The sequence below is a fragment of the Brachycentrus maculatus genome, unplaced genomic scaffold (genome assembly GCF_059751285.1).
Source record: "Brachycentrus maculatus isolate JH-2025_06_01 unplaced genomic scaffold, ASM5975128v1 h1tg000015l, whole genome shotgun sequence".
Taxonomy (NCBI): domain Eukaryota; kingdom Metazoa; phylum Arthropoda; class Insecta; order Trichoptera; family Brachycentridae; genus Brachycentrus; species Brachycentrus maculatus.
Window position 1 is genome coordinate 1,376,436 of NW_028280769.1, and position 18,792 is coordinate 1,395,227.

An 18,792-nucleotide genomic window follows, 5' to 3' on the forward strand; every position below is an offset into this window, starting at 1 on the left:
GGATTATATCCAATTATAGGAGTATTTTTCATATTATTATTATGCTAATATGAAAAATACTCCTATAATTGGAGATAATCCAGATATGTGAAGTATTTGGACACACTCAAAATGTTGTGAATAATATCATGACTGTAAAAAAATCCATTTCAATTAATACAATAAAATAACAACTGTGGTTATCTACCGACCACACCCTCTTCAAGTTAGATTTCAACCACTGGCTATTGACAATGTTAAAAGCTCTTTAAATAGTCCCAAATCGGATTAATCTTTCTAGTAACGAAGATTAAAAAAATGTTACGAAACTGTACGGCTGTCCAAATTCAAAACACAGTAAGGGACATTTTTTTGTAGTAGGTTTTTTTTGCATTTATGGACTAAGTAGACTCTACTTAGTCCAAAAATGCAAAAAAAAACCTACTACAAAAAAAATGTCCCTTACTGTGTTTTAAATTTGGACAGCCGTGTAAGCCTCCCGTGTGAGTTCGGCTGTCCAAACTCAAAAGGTGACATTTTTTTGTAGTACGTTATTTTAGCATTTTTGGACTAGTTTTGAAGTAGATTCTACTTGGTCCAAAAATCCAAAAAAAAAGACTATAAAAAAATGTCCCTGACTGTGTTTTAAGTTTGGACAGCCGAGTTGTAGTGGGGTTTATTACACGACAGTAACTCTTAGCTTCCACAGGAATGTGTCTTTATTAGTATGCCAACCCCGTGATAAATGATAAGCAACCCATACAAAGTAGGGGGTTTCAAGATTAAAATCTAGGCAGGTACACCACCGCTAGATCTTTGAAACGGACGATCTTTTCAAATTTCTACTTTATAATTTGTGACTCGAGCAAAATGAACTCCAAATCGAATGGATATTGCTAAGAGAATCGCTAATTGTTTTTAAGGTTAATTGCTAATTATATTTACCTAACTGTCGTTTAGGATAATTTACCGGTAAAGGCTAGGAGTGACTTATATTTATCTTATTATTATATTTATTCTACTAAGGACTGAGGGTGGTAACTACCGGATAACTCTTGCATACTTGGAATATATCGCTCACTCCTTTCAAGAACGTCAAAAATAAAAATAAAACATGATTTTTCAGGAGAACGTTAAATATTTTATTTTATTTTATATTTTATTTTAATGTATTTTTCTTCTTCTTCTTTCTGTGCCACTTCTAACGAAGATCGGCGATCATCATGGCTATCTTCACTTTAGATGCTGCAGCTCGGAACAGAGATTTGGTGCAATGTATTTTTAATGTTTACGATTTAAATTTTTTATAGTTTGTAATGTATATATTAATTGAAATTGAAATTGAAAATTGGAAGAAAAAACTATATTTCCCTTTTATTCAACCGTCATCCTCGACCGTTCCCTTAAGCACCGTTGGGTATAAATAAATCCACAGCCGTTATGAGATAATGTGCCTCACTCGGCTCTAGCGTCCCGTGAGTAATCCGATACTGGGCGCTGGGCACAGCCGTAACACCGGCTACCTACATAATATTATAATATACGGGCTCGGATTAGGCCGCGCTACACGCTTCAACTAACGCAAGACTGCGTACTTTGTAGGGCTACTGGAATGTCGAAACTAGACGAAGGGTTTACTCTCAAATATACAATTCAGTATCTAGAGGAAGACCAAAAAATTCATGGATGCTGCAAAGAGAGAATATGGTTCGAAGACATGGCCTAGGTGACGTTGTCCACGATAGAAGGACCTACAACCTGAGGACGAGGAGAGCTGACCCCAGCAGTCTACAAAGACGATAAGTTGGGATGGAGTCAGCAAGAACATACGATATTTATTTTTAATACAATGTATTTAAAATAAACATCAAGCCACTTATTGAACTTTTGACCGTGCAACAGATCTTTTTAGGTAAATCCTGAATGTTTTTTTTTGCAGTTTAAAAATATTTTCTTCAAAATGCAAAAACAACACTTTCTGCCCTGTAGCAAGTAAATATTAAGTTTAAAATATGCCGCTATGCTGGGATATAGTACATTTTCTGGGCATTCCAAAAACACACACAACTGAAAATTGTCGATTTTTGATATATGACGTTGTTGAAAGGAGCGAGCGAAATGTACAAAACACAAGTTGGTAAAAATAACTACATTTTTTTTATCCTTTTTGTATAACTATAGAATAATTTATTTATTTATTTGCATCGTACCATTATTAATGATTGTGCCATCCTTCTATTTAAGTAAATTGATATGATCATATTGTAAAAAAAATCTCCTTACCTTTCAATAACTCTTTTGCTTTCAAAACCATATATTTTATTCGAAGCAAAACTTATTTTTTCAATAAAAAAACAGCACCGTTTTTGTATTGATTTTTTTTTACCTGGCTTTAAAAAAATAAGTTGCAATTTACCGTATACTGGGCCTTAAATGATTTTTCTCGATTAAAGTTCAATATACATAAACATATGCGCAATACATAGCATAGAATGATGATAATACTTAGGCATTTTCTTTGTCCTTTGCTACGGTCTACAATCAATAAGCACAATGGGTAATGAAGTAATGGAGTAATGACTATGCACCGGCAGGTCTCCATATACAGAACCATCAGACTGCGTGACTCGAACGCCAGACGAAGCGCTCACTTAAGGCTGATATTTCGATCGTTCAAATTCAAAACGCGACCGGCTGCACTAGTGGCTTTTTTTAAAGAATATATCGTGGGTATGCTGGCAGAAAACGTTAACTCTAACATCCCATTTGAATAATCCCTGTTATTTAAAGCTTTTGGCTTGAATAAAATACCCGCTATTAAAACCTTAAGTTGAATTTACTTTTAAAACCACACACAAACACATTTGCCAGTTTATAGAACGTTGAAAACTGTATAATATGCATCATCAAATCAAAATTGCATATTTTCGAGTTAACGTTTTTTGCCAATATTAATTGGAATTCGGCTTTTTCTAAGAATATATAGTTACATTTTTTTTAACTCCTGGCATTTTAATAACTCGTTTTCAAAACTGTATAATTATTTTGAAGACAAAAACTTATTTTTTCAATACAAAAACGATGTTTTAAGCGAAAAATAATTACGTCAAATGTTACCTGGGGTTAAAGAAAATTAATAATAATAAAGCCCTTATCCGCACCACAATGGTGCATAGGGAACTGTGTCATATTAACGCAGTGTTATCTTGATCGTTTACACATGAAGGAAAGGTGATCAGCCCTCCGCTTCAGGTACCAGTCCATGGTAATATTGAATAAATATTACAGTGAAAAAATCACTAATATTTATTTTACCCCCCTTGGGAATCGCACCCAGGACCTCCAGAACGGTAGCCGAGCGTGCTGACCATTACACTACGGAGGCGGACGAAAGAAAATTAAGTAGCGTTTTATCGTATTTTGGGCCTTAAGCAGGGTCAGGGCAATATTAAACTAAATATTATCGACATTTAAAAGTGACAAATGCGCGAGCGAAATTTAGAGAACGACATGCTAGAATTATTTTTATTCAAAAGTAGCGGATAAAATACGTTAATTATATTCATTAATTTATCCGCAGTGTAAAATGTCACGAATCCAATGAAATACACGAAATATACGAGAAAAACAATATCAACGCTATCATATTTGTCATTTGGAAATATTTTCATATTTTCAAATGAGACCCTTGAATCGATGTAGAGTAACCATAGTGTAACTGGCCACTGCTAGTAACTGAACTTTAGTCAGTTTTAAAATGAGTTTTTTTTTATTCAATCGGACACTGTTTTTTTTACCCGACAGCCAAACACCAGATCAAAAGCCATGGAAATCTCAGACCTCAAACTTCCGAAGGAAATTTTTTATTTGTATACCTTTTAGATACTTTTGTAAATTTTTATTTTCTACCTAACCTTTATGTATTTACGCGTGTGTTTATGTATGTTTTTCATACTTATGTATATATGTACACATGTGTATCCGCGTCATATATAGCGCCCTCTTAATTCTTGTAACCAGAATTTGTTTATTTCTTTAATGTTTTCCGCAGATACTTGTGGCACATTTTTTAAACTTTATAAAATTAAATAACTTAGTTTTAACCACTTTTTTATTAATATGATTTAACCTACCGGTTTCGACAAGAACCTTGTCATCATCAGGGTTTATTTTAATTCAAAAACATTAAAAAATTTAAAATACTCCCACCAAAAACTTCCACACACTCACTTAAAATCCTAAATGTTACTTTTATAAAAAAAAACTTGTAATGTTTATAAAACATTTCATGTTTTTAATGTTTTTGAATTAAAATAAACCCTGATGATGACAACGTTCTTGTCAAAACCGGTAGGTTAAATTGTATTAATAAAAAAGTGGTTGAAACTAAGTTATTTAATTTTATAAAGAATTAGTTTATATTATCTACTATTTATATAGCGCTTTTTGAGCTCTTCTGTATCCTTTATGTTCAAGCACTATCTACCCTCTGATTGCAAATAGCTATATAAGGTATCTAACGTTTTGACCAATATCAATAGTATGTTTTTGGTTGGTTGAAAGATATTGCGTCCTAGCAATAAGCCCGCCAATGTACTTTTTTTCTGTACATAAAGTTGAAATTAAATTAAAATAAAGAATGTGAATAACGGGGCCAATTACTATACAGCATACCCTACCTAAGTTACAAACAACATAAATCTGTTTTATTCCGCACAAAACAGGATTGACCGTTACCAACAAGTAACACGAGTGTCCCTTTGTGAAATTTTCACAGTAAAAGGTCTGTTAGACACGGAATTACAATATATTACGCAACAATAATTTATTACGAATTTATAATGTGGTATACAAAGATTTTCTGCAAGGAATTTCACGGAAGAAAGTACTGTATAGGGAGTCGCCATTCATCCTTGCGAGCATTATTAACCTTTGAACGTCTAGACCAGTGGTTCTCAAAGTGGTCCTTATGGACCCCCAGGGGTTCCCGGGATCATTCAGGGAGTCTGTGGAAAATTACCACACTAAGGGCGTTTGTTCACTACACGGAATTACACGGAATGTTACCGTCCGGCACGTCAGTTAGCGTTTTAAAACGACGATTAGCTCGGATTGGCTTGTGCTTTTTTTTGTCCGTCTTTCTTCGGATGGGTGCGTGATCACGGTGCGCGTAAATTCGATCGCGCTAAACTCAACCGTTTTATCATGCTAACCGGACTACCGGACAGTCAAATTCCGTGTAGTGCACAATCGCTCTAAGGACGGGTGTTTTTTTTTACGCCTGCGGACCGCTGGCGACGGGATTCAATATTTGTGTACATATAGGTAAGACCTTAACAAAGAGATTGGTACGTAATACTAATATGAAAACATGAAACAATTCCTTATTTTCTGACTTTGAAATGAGGCCGGCGCATGAGGTAAAAATACCCTTCCCGTCCTTAAGCACCAATCGACCGAACGGGTAGAAATACCTTTCCCGTCCTTAATGTGTTAACATTTACTGGGGGTCTCTGAACAACAGGGGTCAGGGGTCCGCGCAAGGTGTAATATATATATTTTTTTAAATGTGTAACATTTTTACTAATACAGAAGTTATAATAAATAACAATGAATAAATTGTAAGCTAATTTTAAAACAAATTTCGTCAACGGTAATAATCACCTCTTCCTCTCTTTTCGTGTCATTTTAAATCTGGAATAAGACACCGAACGGGCAGACAATACTTCAACAAAATGTTTTATTTATATTTTACTTTAACGTCACCGTTTACCATTTGTCCGCCTCAAAGTGATTTTTTTCACTCCAATAATATAACCCTGAACTGGTACCTAAAGCAGAGGGCTGATCACCTTTTCTTCGTGTGTTTCCTTCATGTGTAAATAAAATAACCATTCAAGACATCAAAGCAGATTTTGAAATTTTTCTATTTTGCATTTAATGTAGTTTTTTTAACCTAGGATATGTGGGTAAGTTTTGACTATGAAAAGGGGTCCATGGCATAAAAAAATTTGGGGACCGCTGGTCCAGAAGGACAGCTATTGTGGATGTTGCACAATAAACGATACTGCCTGACAAAGGGAAGATTTAGACACACGCGAACGAATGCGTGATGGATTATGACATAAACGGTCAGGCTAGCATAGTAAATTCACATTTGAATGTAAACGATGATGGTCGATCGAATGTATGTAAAAATAGATATCAAACCAACAGAATTTTTGTGTAATATCGACCACACATTTCGTATAATAATAACGTTGCTAGGTGACGGGATTTATAATTGAAAATAATATTATAGAGAGAATGATAAGACTGGGATAAGGCATTATCAATAAAATTAAGAAAGCTGGTGTAGATATTTCGTTTACAACATTTTGAGTGTGTCCAAATACTTGTTCACAAAATCTGGATTATCTCCAATTACAGTAGTTATTTTCATATTATTTTTTAACATCTCATCAAAGATGAAGAAGAATATGGAAGTCTGGGCATTTACGGGGCTGACGACCGTCATCGGCTGGTTTAAGTGATAAAAAATTTAAAAAAAAAATGAAAATAACTCCTGTAATTGGAGATAATCCAGATTTTGTGAACAAGTATTTGGACACACTCAAAATGTTGTAAATAAATTATCTGGTCAAATTATAAGCTTAAATAAGAATGAAAATGGTATTTTCTGGCGTTTCTCATGTGTGTGATTATAATCCAAGATTCGGACCTCACATACTAATATAAGAGTTTCTGCTTAATAAAAAGCTTCTTTACATCTCACCAATAGATGTATCTAGTGAAGTTCTAGTGATCAAGGTTTCTAAATTGGTTCATATATATAGAACTTTGAGTAGTGTGGTTGTCAATAATGGGTAGAATTGGTGAATGTTACACGTGTATAAAGTGATCACTTAAACCAGCCTATGACGGTCGTCAGCCCCGTAAATGCCCAGACTTCCATATTCTTCTTCATCTTTGATGAGATGTTAAAAAATAATATAGATATTTCGTAATGAACATCGACCGGCAAAATTGATTTATCATAGCTCTTGCTTACTAATACAGTAATACACAATATTGCTATCAAAAATGGAGTTGGAACTCCGTGATGTGGGTACCTACTGCCTACCTACATTCATTGTCATTCGTCTTTCCGAAAAGGAATCCGAGTCCCAAAATGGCAAGGAACACCATTGTGCCCGCGCTGCATCGCCTAGTACTACGGATCGATTTGCATATCCGCCTAATGTAACGTTATCGTCATAATTACAAAACGAGCTATGCACACGTACGTAACGATGTTACTATATGTGTGTGCACATACCACGCTGTTGTTTTTCCTTTTCAAACGAGTTTTTGTCGGGGGGCGTGATAAGGATTCTGCAATTCGACCCGCGTTAAAATTGATAAAATGACATTAGAATCATACAAACACGCTTTCGAGTTCATACTAACTACAAATATGTTCCTGCACTACCAGTTCTTATGCACCCAAAAACTTGGAAACCGGAATACTGATTTTATTGGAAAAATACATAGAACTCCATTTTAATTTATGTATTCAATGTCAAATCAAACACTCATTTTTTGAGTCAAAGTTGTATTTTTTTGTTAAATAAACACATACTATTTTCGTGATCTCAGGCGGCACATTATTAAGGCTATGTATTTTTCCTATAAAATCAGTAAAATCAGGAAAACTTTGGGTATGTATATCTATAACTGTATTAACAAATATTTAATTTTTGTATTAACTCTTAAATCAAACACCGATTTTTTGAGTCTACTAAGTTGTATTTCAATGTTAAAAAAACATAAAAACCTATTTTGTGACAGTTGTTTCGCCTAGTTATGGCATTTCAAACGAATGTTTGACATTTGACATTCGTTTGAAATTGCCATAACTAGGCGAAACAATTGTCAAAAAATGATTTTTAGGTGTTTTTTAACAATAAAATACAACTTAGTAGATTAAAAAAATCTGTGTTTGATTTAAAAATAAATACATACATAAAAAAATAACTATGTATTGTAGATAGCTTAAAACATATTTACTAGGTAAACTGGAAATCTGAACGAGACGTAGCGAATTTTCGAAACCTTAAATTTTTTGCTCACAAAACGACACCCAATTAAATAAATATATTCGAGTGAAACTCGCATATTAGGATAATCCTACGGCCTTTTTACGAAAGCAAGCTTTCCATTAAATCTCAAAACGCCGCTCGTTCAAATCTGCTTTTACATCAAGTGGAGTTTCATGTCGCTCGAAAATTGCCTTCCGGCCGAGGTGACCCCATTAGGAAAACGTCTGGCTCATCAAATATTTAGGGGTCATTTACGGCGGGGCGGGATTCAACAACCCTCGGAGAGTAACAGTTCAGCATCCTAAGGGTTTCTCTCTCTTTAAAATTGTGACCGCGATTTAGCGGCTTTGAAGCTTGAACGGCGGACGGGGTGAGAAGTGGTCTCGTAGTTGTGACGAGTGGCTCTCGTGAATACCGAGGAAAATGGCACGGAAAAATGTACAAAACACAAGTTTAAAAAATGTACAAAACATTTTTGCGGCCGTAACAGTAGAATATTATATTTCGTTTTTCATTTTTGATTCGGCAGTCACTTTGTGGAAAAATCTATATATTAAAAGTACATATTAGAAAATACCACTATTTCTTAAAATCTTTCAACGTCCCTAGGGCCCAACTCTAAAATTTAGAATTAGCTTCACATACGGTGCTTGAAAATGATGCGGAATGCATCAAAACACGTGTCACAATATGGCTGTCTAAGCATAAAACACAGTAAGGGACATTTTTTTGTGTTTTGTTTTTTTTTTGCATTTTTGGACTAAGTAGAGTCTACTTAGTCCAAAAATGAAACAACAAAAAAAACGTACTACAAAAAATGAAACAACAAAAAAAACGTACTACAAAAAAATGTCCTTTACTGTGTTTTGAGTTTGGACAGCCGAATAGATTTTAAGAAATAGTATTTACTTAGTAAAACTTAAATAAACTTTGCATCGCTTCAGTATTAGATTACTAAAATATCCTATGAGTGACGTTGTAACGAAACATTCGTAAAAAATACGACATTTAAATAAAACGGGAATAAATAAGATAATTGAAACATTTTTTTAGAAGTAATAGTAATAATTTGAAGATCACGTAATAATGAAAAAAAATAAGGGTACACTAAGAAAGTACTGTGAAGCAGGGGGCACGAGAACGACGCGAATATTGTTTTTTTTCTTCCATAAATCGTCATTTTGCTGTCGTAATTTTTACGATAGTTTAGTATTCTTGGGTTAAGGATTCCTAATAGGTATTACGGGAATTATTACTTGTACCATTACAAAATATCACATTTGTAATTTAATATAAATACCTGGAAAAGGGAAGGGAGGGAGGAAAAGGGAAAAAGGGAAAGGTCAAAAGCTCAAATTCAAGACAAATTATGTGAAAATAGGGACATACCAATTTAAAAATAAATTGAAAGAAAATTAAGTGGCGATTTATCGTATATTGGGCCTTAAGAACAACGATATTAGCGAGTGTTTTTGCCTAGAATTTTCACTCATGAATTACATGAAATTATAGTAACTTTAAACAAAAAGAGTAAATCCACTCACGAGTAGGCATAGGCTATGAACCTTATAAAGTTGAAGCCTGAGTAGGGACATGATGAGCGGTGTTGCATAAGCCGTAGCTAGATTTCAGCGTCACTTGGACGTTGTGTAATTCAGATAAAAAAACAACGATATTAGATGTGCGTTATCTACGATTTCCCGGTCAGTCCCGGACACGAACCGCTACTCATATTACACGTAATAATACATATTAACGTCTATTGCAGATGGATACGTGTAATGTAATGTACATAACATGTAAATGTAATAGTTTCCTACTAACTTGTGCATAAAAATGCATATTCATGACTGGAGGTATCGATAATAAACGGCGCACCCATACAAACTACAATATCACTTACAAAACACAGTATTTCTAGGCCTTCCCGATCTATTATAACAAAGTCGACGTTTCAATGAAAGAAACTAAGTACCGACTTCATGTTTAGAAACAGCAGAATCATTTTAACTGTTGTTTTTTTTTAAAAATATTTTTTAATTCTTTTACGAGTGCTTTTGGCTCCAACGAACAAAATACATTGTAACTAACTAACCATCATGCCGCTTCCCCGCAGGGGTAGGCAGAGAGAATAGAACGCCACACCACTCTGTCTCTGCGAACATACTTCGCCTCTTTCACGTTCATGCATCTCCTCATACATACCCGCCGATTATTACGACTCCTAACTCAAAATACATTGTAACTAACTAACCATCACGCCGCTTCCCCGCAGGGGTAGGCAGAAAGAATAGAAAGCCACACCACTCTGTCTCTGCAAACATTCTTCGCCCCTTTACGTTCATGCATCTCCTCATACATACCCGCCGATTATTACGACTCCTAACCTGACCACTTTCAAGTATTTGGCAAACCTGATCGTGCCAAGTTTTTTTCGGTCTTCCTCTGCTCCTTTTTCCAATTACATTCGCCTCATAAATTTGTTTTACCGTTCTTTCCTCACTCATTCGTTCTACATGTCCAAACCATCTCAAAACACCTTTCTTAATTTTATCGATAATGCTTGTCTCAGCTTTGCATTCCTTCCTTATTTCACTACTCGAACATCTATCATACATCGTTTTGTCGCACATTCTTCTGAGAGATCGCATTTCGACTGCATTTAGTCTACTTTCATGCTTCTTTTGCCAACTCCATGTTCCATACATTAGAGTTGGAACCAGGACTCCGTTGTGTACTGCCAGTTTAGCTTCCGCTGATAGGTTTTTATTTGCTATAAACACTGTATTTTTATTTAAATTACACAATATGTACGTACCCAAAAATCATATGTAAAGTCTATTATAATACATTAACTTATAACTGAACAAACTCATTAACCAAATAATGCTCTTCTCTTATACTTTCATGAATTCGTTTTAAATGGTAATTTAAATCATAAATATTAATACAAAGTCGTACACACAAAAGCTTTAGTGAGATAAAATTACGATTCCCCAGTCTCTAGTTAACAGGCCAGGGAACGGCGTTCGGCGGAAAATTATAATATTATCATACCCTCAAGGCGATGAGTGGGGTCTAAACGAACCGGGACGAATTATAAATCAACAGACTTTGGGTAACTGTCGGGAGATTCACTCACATAATATGTTTTATAACTAAAAAGGATAATAGGAAATAAGAGGAAAATCCAAATTATGGCAAATCCAAGATTATGGTTTTTGAAAGAGAAGAATGCAGATCTGAATGTGAAATATTGGTAAACGGAGAGATTTTGGAACAGGTAGATGATTTCGTGTATTTGTGTAGTATGTTTTCTAGGGATGGAAAGATTGATAAGGACATAGACAGGAGAGTGAATGCTGGGAACAAAGTGAATGGTGCAATGAAATCAGTTATAGCAAATAAAAACCTAACTAAAAATATCATCAATTGATTCGGCAGTCACTTTGTGGTAATATCCATAATTTTTTAATTTACAGTGTTTGAAAATGATGCGGAATACATCGAAACACATATCACGATAGATTTTAAGAAATAGTGGTATTTACTAAGTAAAATTTAAATTATAAATGGATAGTTTTTTATTTACAATATTTTGAGTGTGTTCAAATACTTGTTCACAAAATCTGGATTATCTCCAATTACAGGAGTTATTTTCATATTATTTTTTGACATCTCATCAAAGATGAAGAAGAATATGGAAGTCTGGGCATTTACGGGGCTGACGACCGTCATAGGCTGGTTTGGATAGATTTTATTACAAACTGACTGCCAAATTAATTAATTAATTTTTAAATTTAAGCTTTACTTTGTAAACAGTGGTATTTATCAAGTAAAACTTAATTTAATAGTTTTTACTACTATTACTATACTTTACTAGTAGTTAAAAAATGCTACTGAAATTCGGTTTTTGATTCTGCTAAATGTATTTCAATGCCACACCGCATCAATCCAAGGTAACACCGATCGGGTGCGAACGAGGAAATAAAGAAAAATAGATACATCTGCTTTTGGGAAATTCTTCACAGGTAAATTTTGCCTACACATTGAGGGTTAATCCCATCTAAATCCAGCCAAGTGAATATCCAACTAATCATGAATCTCAAAGCAGAGATAAGACCAAAGGAAGCAGGATGATTTGGCTACACCTTTACGAGTAACGATTTAGTCACAGCGCTCATTAACGTATGTAGCTAATTACACATTACGCATGGAACTCACCCAACGTCTGCCTCGTACCATCGCACATGGAATTCTATTCACCTCGGTGATTTGGATCAAAGGTAATTGTTGCGAGGAACTCGCACGTGGTGATATAATTCCAGAAACCACATTGGCAAAGGGTTGCGATACATGTTGCTTACTCCTTTCAAGAAAGTCATAAATCAAAAAACTTGACTTTTCAGGAGAACGTTTTTAAAGTTTAAAAATATAATACAATGTATTAAAATAAATATCAAGCCACTTATTGAACTTTTTACTGTGCAACAGATCTTTTTAGGTAAAACCTGAAGGTTTTTTCTCCTTTTGAAAAATATTTAGAATATTTAAAAAAAACCATTTAACAATACCTTTTCTTAAAAATGCAAAAAAAACACTTTCTGCCCTGTAGCGGGTAAATGTTAGGTTAAAAAGATGCCAATTTTTCTGGGATATAGTATATTTTCTGGGTATTCCGATAACATGCACAGTTGAAAATTGACAATTTTTGATTTATGACGTTCTTGAAAGGAGTGAGCGATGTATTCATGACACTCTCCTTATCATTCATCGTTCACTTTGTGTAATACCACTTTAATTCAATTAAAGTAGTATTACACAAAGTAACCGATGTATGATAACGAGAGTATTATATTCTCTCAAAATCTTACCCTTATCCGCACCTAAGGGTGCATAGGGCACTGCATCGTATTGACACAGTAATATCTTGATTGGATACTTACATGAAGGCAAGGTGATTATTCCTGCGCTTCAGGGACCAGTCCAGGGTAATATTAAATGAATATATGAGTGTAAAATCACTAATATTTATATTTGCCCCAGCCCTGGGAATCGAACCCGTGACCTCCAGCACGGTAGCTAAATGCGCTAACTATTACACCACAGAGGCGGACATTATTATTAGGCGGAGTATTATATTACCATACCACAATGTTAACAAAGCTTTTAATAGACAAAATACATGTATTCTTGATTCCTTTAGCATTCTAGGAGACATATTGAACGCATGTACATAAACCAACTGAAACTTATTATTTCTATACTAAAATAACATCCGCCTCCGTAATGTAATGGTTAGCACGGTCGGCTAACGTTCTGGAGGTCCCGGGTTCAATTTTCAGGGGGGGAGGTCAAAAAAATATAACTGATTTTTTCACTCCAATATTTATTCAATATTACCCTGGACTGGTACCTGAAGCGGAGGGCTGATTACCTTTCCTTCATGTGTTAACAATCAAATAACACTGTGATTACATGATGCAGTGCCCTATGCACCATATACACCATGGGTGCGAATAAGGGTTTGAAGAAGAAGAAAATAACACGATTTATATGAAACACGTTGATATATTAGTTTTTGACATCTCAAAACAGATGAAGAAGAATATGGAAGTCTGGGTATTTACAGGGCTTTCGACCACATGGGCTGGTTTAAGTAACCACTTTACACACTTGTGACATACATGTAACATTGTGTACATATAGTTAAGAACCTAACAAAGATATTGGTATATAATATTTATATAAAAATATTAAATATGTAATTCCTTCTTTTTTTGGCTTTGAAATAAGGCCGGCGCAGAAGGTAAAAATACCCTTCTCGTCCTTAAGCATCAATCGACCGAACAGGAAGGAACTTTTCCCGTCCTTAGTGTGTTAATAAAAAAAATGTTTATGAGAAATGTGTTTGGATTGTAAGTAATAGATAATATTACCATATGTACATTGTTTAGAACTAAATATTTTCTTATGCTTTAAACAAATTTAATTTTTCAGTCCGCAACCATTATCAATGCAGCATTTAAACGGCAGATAGTGAACGTATCCACTCATAGAAAAGTGTTTGTTAGTTAATCACTTGCACCTTTTTATCAGGCAGTATGTCAATTTAGGCTAATGGACTAAAAATATAACACGGTAAACAATTTCCTTATCATTGTGTCAACAGCTTAATTTCAATTACTCCAACGCTGTTAAAATTTACTTGGGATTATACAATGTATTTTTACAACGGTCAAAAAAATATGTTACGAATACGACCATGACAATCTATAAAAATGGAAGGGAAATTGAAGGGAACAGAGTGAAAGTAATAACATTTCACTAGTATTAATGTCCACGTATATATATGGTAAGCACGTAGAACTCGGGATACCGACTGATTGTGGTTTTAATCAAAATAAATATTTTGAAACACTTAACGATTTGAAAAAAGGGAAATTTTCTGAAGTATTATTTTTAAGATTACAAAAAATATGGAACAAACAGCTCTTATCACATTAAAGATATCGAATTAAAATTTATATATGGGGGATTTCAATTCGGCTAGGTTAACTGAACAGGCTTCACACATTATCTACCAAAAGCTGACTAATCGGCTTTTGGTATTTAATATAAGAAAAATCATAATAATCAAATGATTGGTACAGAAATTATGAATGTATTTGTTAATTGCTTGTATTTTTTGCTATTTGTACAAATTTGCCTGATTTTTAAGGTAGGTCTTTCAAAAATTTGTTGGTAAATAAAGTGTCAAGCCAACAGTGGATATATTTTCATGGATCTCTAGCCAAATGAAGCAAAGTGCGTACCTTTTCTTTGTATGATGACGCGCAGCAGTGGTCGCGCGGTGTGCAACGCCCTGCCGAGGTTGTCGTCATTGTTGATGGGCAGCAGGTCCCCGTCCTTGGGGTCCGTGTAGGAGACCAGGAAGGCGGTGTCCTTGAGGCGGTGCAGGCGCTCCACCATCGCGCGGAACTCCTCATACTTGGACGACGTAGAGCGGTTCACCGAGAAGCGACGGAACTCGGCGTCAAACTGCCAAAAGAACATAGTTCAATGAACATTTTCAGTTGACTTTTTCTCCAGCTCCTTCTTGATCAACAAAGCTATTTAAAAATCAACCATTTTTTTTTCTTAAAGGAATAACCCACAAAGCCTTTACTTTTAAAGTACATAGGGTAAAGACCCCGGTTATTGTACCTTTAAGAAAATTACTTATCATGTCATATCATATCATGTACATTTTATTTTCTTCGTAACGATCAATGATTTATATTTTAGACTATTTTTCTGAGATTCATCACCCTCAATGCCAAGTTAGGATTTCACATTACAATATGAATAAAATACTGAATACTTCAATGCAACAGGAATTAATTTTTTACCATAAATTTTAATTTTAATTTTCAATTTCAATTTAATACACATTACAAACTTAAAATTTAAAGTGTATACATTAAAATCGAAAATATGCAAGAATACTATTGCTAAAGGTGTAGAAGAATACAGCTTTGGAAAACTCCTTCAGACACATGGAACAGATCAATATCCAATGAGATATTGTTCAACGTAGCGGTAGCTCTTCCTACAGGCATAACCATCGGCAGGTTGGTCCTGTGTATAGGAATGTGAAACAATCTATGCCGACGCTGTCTTAGGTAACTATCGGGAACATACAGACCAATGCTCCGGATAATTTCAGGATTATCGATCATACCGCGCAACAATCGATAAAAATGCGTAATCAAAATAAACTTTATAAAACTAACTAACTAACTAACTAACCATCACGCCGCTTCCCCATAGGGGTAGGCAGAGAGAATCGAACGCCACACCACTCTGTCTTTGCAAACATTCTTTGCCTCTTCTACATTCATGCATCTCCTCATACATACCCGACGATTATTACGACTCCTGACCCGGCCGCTTTCAAGTATTTGACATACCTGATTGTGCCAAGTTTTCCTCGGTCGTCCTCTGCTTCTTTTTCCAACTACATTCGCCTCATAAATTTGTTTAACCGTTCTTTCTTCACTCATACGCTCCACATGTCCAAACCATCTCAACACACCTTTCTTAATTTTATCGATAATGCTTACCTCAGCCTTACATTCTTTCCTTATTTCATCATTCGAACATCTATCAAACATCGTTTTGCCACACATTCGTCTGAGCGATCGCATTTCGACTGCATTCAGCCTGCTTTCATCCTTCTTTTGCCAACTCCATGCTTCGCTTCCATACATAAGGGTTGGAACCAGAACTCCATTGCGTACTGCCAGTTTAGCTTCCGCTGATAGATTTTTATTTGCTAAAACTGATTTTAGTGCACCATTCACTCTGTTCCCAGAATTCACTCTCCTTTCTATGTCTTTATCAATCTTTCCATCCCTAGAAAACATACTACCCAAATATATGAAATCATCTACCTGTTCCAAAATCTCCCCATTTACCAATATTTCACACTCAGATCTACATTCATCTCTTTCAAAAACCATGATTTTGGTTTTATATATATATATATATATTTATAAATTATATATATAAACTTTATATATATATTTATAAATTGGGTATTCTTATTAACGAAATTATCAAATTAAATATGAGCAGTAGCATATCTTTCTTCCTTGCCTTTAGTCAGTGTTCAATTGAATACAAGAAATAAAGAGATTATTTTAAAATAAAATTAAAATAGCAGTGAATATTCTATAATAATTATGTACATATATCTGAGTTAATTTACAGTAAAAAGTTAGGTACCTAGTGTAGATAATTTTAACTACACTTCTAGAATTTAATTGTCAGTTTGCGGTCCCGTGGTTAGTGTCGCGGCCTCTTGGGTCAGGGTTTCTGGGTTCGAACCCACTCTGCTACAATTTGAATACCTATTGTTAATAATGAGCTGCTTAGGCTAACTGAAATAGTATGAAATTGAAGTTTTTTTTGTAATTAATAAACACAGATATTTCTCTTTTTTTCAATAAAAATATAGTAACAGTTCAAACTACTGTACTTTTTTTAATTTTACAAAATGTACGTACCCAAAATTCATAAGAAAAGCATATTACACTAACTTATTACTGAATAAAAACAAAAAATATATTTAAAAAAATTATTTAAAAAAATTCTAGCCTTATGAAATCGGTTGTCATCAGTATTATTAGGAAGTTTATTTATCAATACCTTGCAATAAAATTGTAACAAATTCTTGCAAGGCGACACAGTTGACACTCAAAGAAAGACGAAATTTATATATTTTTTAAAGTAGATATCATTTTGCTAAGAAATAAAATTGAAATAATTTTATATATATATAAATAAATATGTAGTAAATTTATTTCTACTGAAATTTAAGGTTCTTACAGATGAATCATGGAATTTAGTTCCGAGAATCTCAAGTCTAGCGTAATTCCGATTTAGTCGGATGAAAATTCCTCGAATTCCGGATGCAAGGCCATAAAAATAAATTATACTCGGTAATAAACTAAAATAAACCAAATCGTTCTTAATTCATAAGATGTGAATCCGTGCTGTGTCCGATCGTGCTTAATTACTTGACAGATAAGAGATCGCAAAAAGAGAAATTTCTTCGCCCAATTTAGCTGTGAGATTGTCTCGGCGTGCTTTCACATCGCGGTGATAATAATATCAATCTTTCGAGGCGACACAATATTTTATATAAAACTTTTATAAGTTTTAGTAACAATTTGAAATCTCCCAACTGTTGATATGTCGCAGCGAGGAATTTACATACTTTGACAAATCGAACAATGTTATCAAAACAAGGAAGAGGAAGTATATTTACTGCAAGATATACAATGATTTCAGTAATAATCTTTAGTTATACGCATTAATGACTCATTTATTGCGTTAATTTCAATCACGGGTGTAACAAAGTTTCAAGTATTTGACGGCCAAACCTTGCTTTTCACCTCGACGCATTGGCTGTCAATCCTTGCAGCAATTTTATTCTTCGACATTTCGAACACATTTAATACACAGCACTACCACTATCACTACACTTCACAAAATAAATCATTCGAGCATTATTAACTAATTGTACAAACTTAAAAAACAACGGAAAACGAATAAAAACACTAAAACCATCGACGGAACTCCATCACACAACAGTCAGAAATGAGTGTGTGACGTCACATACGTGCACCTGCCTCAACAGCCGAGGAATCGCCAGATAAATGAATCATTTTATATTGTTGTCTTCGTCTAACGCATGTATTTGCCTTCCACAGCGAAACGACGTGTGTTGTGTTCTTTCTGATCAAAATGCAGGTATTTGAACAATCACCGACGGACGTTATCGTTTAGTTTTTAGTGTTACCAACAGTCGAAATAAATTATGGTAACTTTATAAATAGTTCAAATTAAATTTATCATTGAGAAATTTCTCCGCAAGTTTCAACGTAATCCGGTAACCGGGATCAAACCGACTTTGAAGTTGACCGTTTAACCGTTGATAAGCTCTTGGCTTATTTGGACTTGGAAAAAATTCTAATATCACATTTTGTTTGTTTAGGAATCAATATCCGTTCATATGTTTACTCGTTTGGAATATCTATGTAAAATATAACTTATTACAAAATAGCAATTGACGGCGAGTCAATGGTAATACAATCGAAAATTTGAAGTAAAAATATCATCTCATGACTCAATTTATTTTGAAACATTTATGTTTAAAAAAAATACTTCCCATTTTTGGAAAAGA

General features: G+C 34.3%; 1 protein-coding gene across 1 annotated transcript in view; it reads right to left on the reverse strand.

Annotated features, from left to right (window-relative positions):
* LOC148313331 (partitioning defective protein 6-like) overlaps nt 1-18,239 on the reverse strand; it is a 34,030-nt gene extending 15,791 nt beyond the window's left edge. Inside the window, exons 1-2 of the mRNA XM_088264148.1 lie at nt 17,990-18,239; nt 14,876-15,101 (exon numbers count right to left, since the gene is read on the reverse strand). Of these exons, the coding sequence (XP_088120274.1) occupies nt 14,876-15,101; nt 17,990-18,049 (286 nt within the window). The 5' untranslated portion in view covers nt 18,050-18,239. The remainder of the gene's footprint in view (nt 1-14,875; nt 15,102-17,989) is intronic.
* Nucleotides 18,240-18,792: the final 553 nt, after the last annotated feature.